Raw genomic sequence first — 8,209 nt, forward strand, 5'->3', positions numbered from 1 at the left:
TTGCCTTTTCTGGCCTCTCCTAATGCTAAGCTAGAATGATTTCAAAGGCACTACGTGGAGTTCAAAACTTTTTCAACCGAAGCCTATGTCTTGCCACCACTCTCGGTCCCTGTCCCTCTCTCCTAAAGTTGGCTTGAGGGAAAAATGACAAGGGAAATGATTTAAGGCATGTTTCAAAAGAATCCCCCCTCCCCCAATCCCAACATTTTTACTCAAACTCCTCCATATTCAAACCTCTTTCATTTTTAAGGAAACTTTTGCTGAGATTTGAAAATCATCTGGGATTTGGACAGAAGGAGGAATACTGAACTAGGGAACTGTCTAGTCCATGGAGACCTGGGTCCAATAACCTTCCTCAATGTCAAGGTCAAGCTGAGGATGGGGAGTGCAGGAAGGAGTCTGACGTCCTCCCCCCCATCCCACCCCCCACGTGTAGCAGGTCCAATGTGTGATGACTGAGTACCCAGTCTCCTCTTGCCGCTGGCCCCAAACTACTGGAGAAAAGTGCAGGAGCCCCCCTTTTACAAAAAGACGATCTCTCTTTCCCCTTTCCCCTAGCAGAGCTGTTTGCAGGGGGCCAGCCGCAGGTCTCCGGGCCTCCAGACCCAGGCACAAAGTTGCCTTGCAGGCAAGCCAGTGTGAATTAAGGACCTCATCAATAATTCATACTCTATTGACAAACTCCCGCAGGTAGCCTTTCTTTTAAATTATTGGTTAATTTTTAAACAGGAGTCGGGGCCTCCAATAAAATTGCAGTTAATCAGCGCCAGATCTCCGGAGTAGCTGATTTGAGATTGGTGGATAGTATTGGAGTATCTGGTTCCGTTTGGTTTGGTTTGTTTTGCAAGTTAGACAAAGAGGCCACTAGCACATGGAAGAGCCCCAGATGCAAAAATGCTGCAATGTAGCTGCTACATTAGAGAGTGCAAAAAAAAAAATCCTTCCTCTTCCCCCCCCAAAAAAATTACAGGTTTGAAAACGATGGTGAAAAAGATCAAAAATCACTTTATGCTATTTTTTAAGCCCAAGCATTGGCCCGAGAGAGAGAAGTATTAATTATAAACCTATTCATTAAATTCCTGAATATTTTACAGTTCCATATTATCAGCTTCCCATCCCCAGACTTGCAAATGTGGCATGTATGCAGAATGGTCTTTGAAGTGTTTAGCATCTCCTATTTAAAGTTCTCTAAATTTATGAATAAAGGTCACTTTAGCCTTGCCCACTCCTCACCAAAAAATTAATAACAATAAAGTAATTCATTGACCAGCAGTGACTTTTTAAAATGCCCATTTTAAGAAAATTCTGTGTTTTTGTCCAAATGGAGATAGAATGGAGAAGAACGTTAATATGTTTTGTTTTGTTTTTATCACAAACCAAACAGCCACGTTTCATATTACTGATTTTAATGGAAATAATGCTCTTCACATCTTTGCCTACAAATCATGAGGTTTAAAAATACATATTTTTTTGCAAATGTTTTTTTTGTCTTTCCATAATGTCTCTACAGAGCTGCTGCAATCATCATCATATTGGCTATTAGCAACACAGTTATGAGTGATAGCTGGTTATTGAACTATATATACAGCAAAACAAATCCACCTTAGCCATCAGAATTCCAATACACTAAGGTTCTCTTAAGAAGCACTTTAAGCAAAAGTAAACACATCGAACTGGCCTTTTTACTCACCACCAAACTGTTTCAAACTTATGCTAGCTTCTTGAAAATACATATATATGTGTATATATAGATACAGACATATATAGGCATATGCCTGTATCTCTATATAGAATAGACATATATACATGCATAACACTGCAATGTTCCATCTTTAATGCAAGGGAAAGAAACTAAGGGACATAAAACTCATTGTTACCTTCTGTTTACATAGGCAGTGCAGGGACATTTAAATCCAGCTTCTCAGTCTTTGAAGTGCAAGATTGAGATGTCATGGTCACTAACAGAACTGATTAGTAATATTTGATTTGCATGCCGAAAATCCAGGGCAAACATATTAAACTTGCAGTAAAACACTCATATGAGCTAAAGAAGAAAAAGGAGGGTCTTCCCAGATTGAAACTGACACTGTAAGTAACCTACATTGTGATAGAAAAAAAAATTCCACAATTTAAAAATAAAAAAAGGAATCTGCATTAGTTTTTTTTCCCCCAATCCCACCAAACCGGATTTATAGTTCACGTCCCCAATGTAGGGGAGGGGGGATGCTGTTACAAAAAAAAACCAATTATAATAATAATAATAAAGAGAGAAAAAGGAGTCAGTGGTTCCAAAACTGTAAATTGTGCTCTTCTTTCCAAACAATCAGACTTTTAATGCTAAAGCAGTTATAATCCAAAGCTGTACAGAGTTTGTTAGAAAACATTTTCCCCCATAAATATTGTTCAGTTCCCGGCACTTGTATCAATAATTAAATTACAAACGATAAATATTGGCATCATGGGTACGTATTTACAAGAAAGAAAAAGTTATTACAGAATGCTACTTCATACTAGACGGTCACCATCTGTGTAGAGCAACACCACAGCCTCATCCTGAAAAAAAAACACTCAACAGTGTCGACCCCATTAGACAAGAATACATTCACAAGTGTAATGCTTTGAGAAATAAAGTTCAAGACATAGCAGGACTTTGGCACGGTTTAAGACTGCAAGAGTTTAAACAATCACCACCCAGCCGGAGAAAGATTCCCATCATTTTAACATCACACCATCGAAAGGCCTTTTTTTTTAACTTCCTCTCAAGAAAAAACAGGGCCAGGGTGTTAAAATGAAGGCATCAATTCGGCAGGATTTGGGGGGTTGAGTTGAGTGGAGGGGGAAATTTAGAAAATAAACGAAATTCATTAGAACGCCAAAACATGTTTTCTAATCCTGAGAAAAGGGCAGGGTTACCTCAGAGATCTTGCCAGACCTTGCCAAAGACCTTCCTGGATAATTGCAATTAACAAGATGTAGCCCTAGACGGTTGCTTGCGTAAAAAACTCCATTTCCGTCTGGATTGGTCTCAGTTTTCTTTTTTCTTTCTTTCTTTTTTTTTTTAAACGCATTTGGTCCGTCCTATAGTTAATGGGGTTTTTGGTGTTTGCTTTTGTCCTCAGACGTACCATTCGTTAAAATTGGGAGGAAGTCCCGGGTTGTGGCTGGTGCTAGTCTGAACTGCGGAAGGAGGGGTTTTAGCGGACTCTTTACTGTTTGCAGAGGCTATAGCGGGTGGTGTGGCAGATTCATAGCCTGAACTGGCAGCAGGGGAGGAATCTGACCCTTGAGATTCATGAACCTAAAATTAACATGTATATATTATAATATAGTTCCAACTAGCAACGGTTAAGCAAAGATAGCAGAATTCTTGCACATTAAGAGCAGGATCATTTATCTACCTGATAAAAGGTAAATAAAGGTCATTACATGCTTCCTGCTTACCACCAATTTTGTGAATAGACAGAAATCGTAACATGGAAAACATTTCTTAACCGAAATGGAGCACTACATAACGGAAAGCAGAATTTCTTTTTTCTTATAGTGACCCTTCCAACTTTTTTCCCCTCCACCTAGGACATCCAGTTATTCCTTCCAGGGTTGCAAAATCTTAATTTCTTTAGAGCACTGATTCCTCTCAGGCTATACAGAAGAGAGATGAGCCTAGCCCCAGCTGAGTAGGCAGTGGCCAGATATGCAACAGTAACTGAAGCGTTTTCTTTCTTGTTTTATCAGAGACAGAGAAAGAAGGAAATGAACTACGCTGCCATTAGCCTCCAGAGCCACGGCATCCATTTCGGATGGAACCGCGGGGGTAGGGTGGGGTGGGGTGGGTATGGGGGGAACGGGGGAGAAATAAACAAACTAGCGAACTAAAATACACTGGCTTCATCAGTTGCAACCAGTTCCAAGCTCTGCACGTAAACAGCCAATTGTTCCCTCTTAGTTCCACCCTCCCAACCAACCCCCAACATCTATCCCCACTCCCCCACCCCTTCCCTTGCCCCCTCCCAGAGTTCCCTACCCTCCCTTCCTCCCCCCCCCCTCCACGGACTAAAGGTGTCAAAGGGGGGGGATCGGATTTAAGGCGCAGAAGCAAGGTTTGCCTCGCTTGCACTTTCCTTTTTGGAAAGAGCCTAAAAGATGACTGTTTATCAACAACGAACCGCTAATCAAGAGATAATTACCTTCATGTGTTTCCTAAGAGAGCTGGGGTGTGTATAAGACTTGTCACACACTTTACAGATATAGGGCTTGTCGGATGTATGCACATGCATGTGCTTCTTCCTGTCACTACTGTTTGCAAAGCGTCTATCACAGCCTTCAAATTCACATTTAAAGGGTTTCTCACCTGCAAAAATCAGAAACAGTTAAGTAGCCTTCCGGGGGGGGAAGCAAGCAGCGCTTCGGGAATTGTTGGAGGGGGGTTGGGGGGAGGGGACTAAATCCAGCCAGAAATGACCAATTTAAGCTGGAGGAGGAGGAGCAGGGGGGGAAAAATCAACCTCTACGAAAACCCAACTTTCTCTCCCTAACTCCTGGGCTCGCCTCTACTCAGCAACCTCCCCGAATCCCTAGAGAACACCTCGCTGAGGTATTAGCCCCAAAGTGTGGGACAATAGGATTTGTTACGTTACAGTTCAATTCAATCCGTTCTTTGTGGCTTTTAATTTGCCCCCTTTCAAATGCAGCGGTGGTGCCCAGTGAAGTGTTAAAGGCAGAGCCCGAGCACTTCAGGTTCCAATGGCGAAAACTATATAAATTCAGCAGCTCCAGACAGTTTTACAAGACGTGCTGAACAAGACACGAAAATGTGTCGCTCTCGCCTTTTCGAGTTTAACTTTCCTCGTGGAGTCCTGAATGGAACCTAGAACTCCAAATAAAAATAGTTTGACAAAAGTATCAGTGATTTAATTAGGAGATGTGCCAATCAAGACTAAAAAAGAACGGAAGTAACAGAAAATTAGATGACATTAGCATTTCTATGGTTTGCCTTCCTCCGAGTGGAAGCGGGGAGCCGAGAGTCATCCCCACTCAGACCCTGACTGATTTCCTTCATATCATCAGCCCCCGAAAGGGAGACAAAAAGAGGACGCACGGAGGGTGGAGGAGCCCTGCTCTCCTCGCCGCCGCCGGGGGTCGGGGATGGGGGGGGGAGCTCGCGGGTCCCAATTAGCTCTCGGAAGAGGATGGGGAGGAGGGCCAAGCCCGCGTCCAGAAGGTTTTTCCCATCCAGCCCGGGAAGTTAAACTGGGGACAAAGTTGCCAGCAAACCGGGCAACCGAGAACTGAAAATGACCATGTTCGGAGGAGGGCAGCGGGGGTGTCTGTCATTCTCTCTCTTTCCCTGGTTGTCTCCGTGCGCGTCCCCCCGCCGCCCTCCTCCTCTTCTTCCTCCTCCTCCTCTTCAAGCCCTCTTAATAGACCCCCATCCACCCGGGCTGTCGCCTAGGCTTTTGTTGGTCCGGCTGGACACCTGGGGAAGCCGGAGCATTGCACAGGGGTCAGGGCAAGGGGGAGGAGAGGGCAGCTCATCGCTCCGGCCCCAGTTCCCTCCCCACTGTGCCCCAAGCCTTCCCCCCCAAACCCTGCACCCTCCCGCCCGGCGCCCTTACTTACCTGTGTGTGTCCTTTTGTGAATCTTGAGATTCTCGGAGCGGGCGAAGATCTTGCCGCAGCCCGGGAAGGGGCAGGGAAAGGGCTTCTCGCCTGTGTGCACGCGGATGTGGTTGACTAGTTTGTATTTCGCTTTGAAGGACTTGCCCTCCCGAGGGCACTCCTCCCAGTAGCAGATGTGGTTGTTCTGCTCCGGCCCCCCCACATGCTCCATGGTGACGTGCGTCACCAGCTCGTGCATGGTGCTGAAGGTCCGGTCGCAGCTCTTCTTGGGCCGGCCCAACTGTGCCTCCTCGAGCCATTTGCACGCCAGCTCCTGCTTGATGGGCTGGCGCATGTAGCGGAAGAAGGCGCCCGGGCCGTGGTGCGCCGCGGCCGCGGCCGCCACGTTCATGCCCATGTTCACGTTCATCGGGGGGGTAGTTGTGGAACTGGGCGCCTGCGGCGTACGGGTCGGTACGAGGACTGCCCACTGCGCGGTAAGGGTCAGGACGGCCGAACAGCTCTCCTCGCAGCCCCAAGTGCACCTGGTTGTTGTCCACGTGGGCCGTGGGCGATGGGTGACTCGGACTCTGCTCGGGCAGCCCGGGGAAGAGCAAGTAGCCCGGTGGCTCTGCGATGCCCGGGGGTCCGTGCAGGCTCCCCGGCGAGCCAGCGAACAGCCCATGCTGGCCGCCCCCGGAACTCGCCTCCCCGAGGCCCGAGCCTCGCTGGCGGAACAGAAAGTCGCGCGTGGAGTTGAAGGCGGCCGCGGCTCCCCCGTACGAGGGCACCTGGCCGGCGTGATGATGATGGTGGTGATGGTGATGATGGTGGGGGACCCAGGGCGTTGGCATAGCCCGAGCCCTGCGGAGTGAACGCCGAACTCTGGCCCGAGGACAGGTCGTGCGCCGCTGCTGGGCTCAGCTTGAAGGCGGCGGCCGCGGCATGCGAAGCGTCCCCGAAAGGACTGAGCCCCATCCCTGCCGCCTCCCGGTTAGACATCTCATGGTGGCGCGGGGCTCCGAAGCCCCCGACTCCCAGCGAGGGGAATTGAGGTCCTCCGTCCAGTAGCATCGTCATGGATGGAGGGCGCCCCGGCAGAGGCACCAACGACGGTGGCGAAGGAGACGACGGCTGAGGCGCGGGAGGAAGAAGTCGCTGGAGCGGCGGCTGCAGAAAGCCCAAGGACTAGGGACAGTGCAGAGACCCCGAAGGAGCAACCAGGGGCAGCAACTTTCAGGGTCTGAGTGTCTCCTGCAGAGGGAGATGAAGGAGGAGGGGAAAAGAAGAAGGAGGGATAAGGAGGAGGAGGGAGGAGAAGAAGGAGGAGGAAAAGCAGAAGGAGGGAGGGAGGAGAAGCTCTGGTACCAGATCTGCTTTACGGAACTACTAAAAGCACAAAGAAAAAATAACAAAAATAATAACTGGGAGCGGAGTTGGCAAATCTTGCACCATACACAACAAACCTTTCCCGCCCACCACCCCGACACAGAAATAAAAATGATGATATTGAAGTGGTGGAGGAGCCCGCTCTGGGTCAGAGAGCCCCCTCCCCACCAGCCCCAGCAAGCCGGGATTCTAGGGAAGGAAGAGAAGGAGTTCACCACCCTCTTCTCCAACAGAGTAATGTCCTTGGACTGATAAAGTCAATCACTCACTCCTGGCACATAAACCGACTCAGGAGGTAGCTCGCTCTGAGCCAATGGGGAGCCTGCTGGCACGCCGTCACCTGACCCCCGGCTGGCCCGGCCATTGGCTGTTTTGCTTGTGATTGGCAGGCTAGAGCAGGGAATATGGCAGCTTCATTGAAAAGGAGGCTCCTGATTGGGCTGTGTGCCTTTTAGCGACTCCCAGGTAAGGTTAATGGGGGTCTCAGCGCCCAAATATTTTGTTTACTCGGGTCCAGTTTGGGAGTCGCTGAGCACCTGGGATCCGAGCAAACGCACCCTCCAGTAGACGCCCCACAGCCCTCCTTCCCGGGCTTCTTACGCGTTATGCACCTGGTTCAGCGAAAGAAACTCTTCTTTCTTTCGATGTTATCTCCCTCCTGACATCTCCCACTAGGGTGGCTGGGGCTGGGGGCTGGGGGTGATCTGTCTATTTTTCTTTCTGCTCCTACCTCTCCAGTTACCTGAATCTGAATCTGAGTATTAACATCCAGAAGCAGGGTAACGGCAATTGGTTTTAGAGGCCCCGCAGTCGACGACAGGAGCGATGGGCATTTGCCCCAAATGTCCACGCTCATTGACTAGGCTAGGCTCCTTCCATCCATTTCACTCCTGCCCCTCCATTGACACCATAGCGTGTCTTTTTTTTTTTAAAGACACCTATGGAAAAAAATAGAATCGAGACTAAACCAAGCACGTTCCCTCGCCTGCCCCTCCCTCAGTAATTGGGTGCCCCCACCTCCCCACCCCAGTAGCCAACTGCTTCCCATTCCTTGAGGGAGAAAAATCGGTTGAAACCCGGGTGGGCTTCCGAGCGAAGATTCTTCTCTCAGAGCTTTAGCCAGTGTTCGCTTTCTCTCTCGCTTTCTCTCTCTCTCTCTCTCTCTCTCTCTCTCTCTCTCTCTCTCTCTCTCTCTTTCTCTCTCCTTCCCCCCTCCCCTTCTCTC

General features: G+C 48.7%; 1 protein-coding gene across 1 annotated transcript; it reads right to left on the reverse strand.

Annotated features, from left to right (window-relative positions):
• Positions 1-1,428: 1,428 nt before the first annotated feature.
• ZIC3 (Zic family zinc finger 3) lies at positions 1,429-6,969 on the reverse strand. The gene is given in 5 exon segments (XM_020971751.2): positions 1,429-3,298; positions 4,185-4,348; positions 5,617-6,031; positions 6,033-6,425; positions 6,427-6,969. Coding segments are annotated over 5 exon segments (1,404 nt in total). The 5' UTR covers positions 6,676-6,969; the 3' UTR covers positions 1,429-3,115.
• Between the last annotated feature and the right edge of the window lie 1,240 nt (positions 6,970-8,209).

This window comes from Phascolarctos cinereus, unplaced genomic scaffold, assembly GCF_003287225.1.
Source record: "Phascolarctos cinereus isolate Bilbo 61053 unplaced genomic scaffold, phaCin_HiC Scaffold_8;HRSCAF=390, whole genome shotgun sequence".
In the NCBI taxonomy this organism is placed as follows: Eukaryota; Metazoa; Chordata; class Mammalia; order Diprotodontia; family Phascolarctidae; genus Phascolarctos; species Phascolarctos cinereus.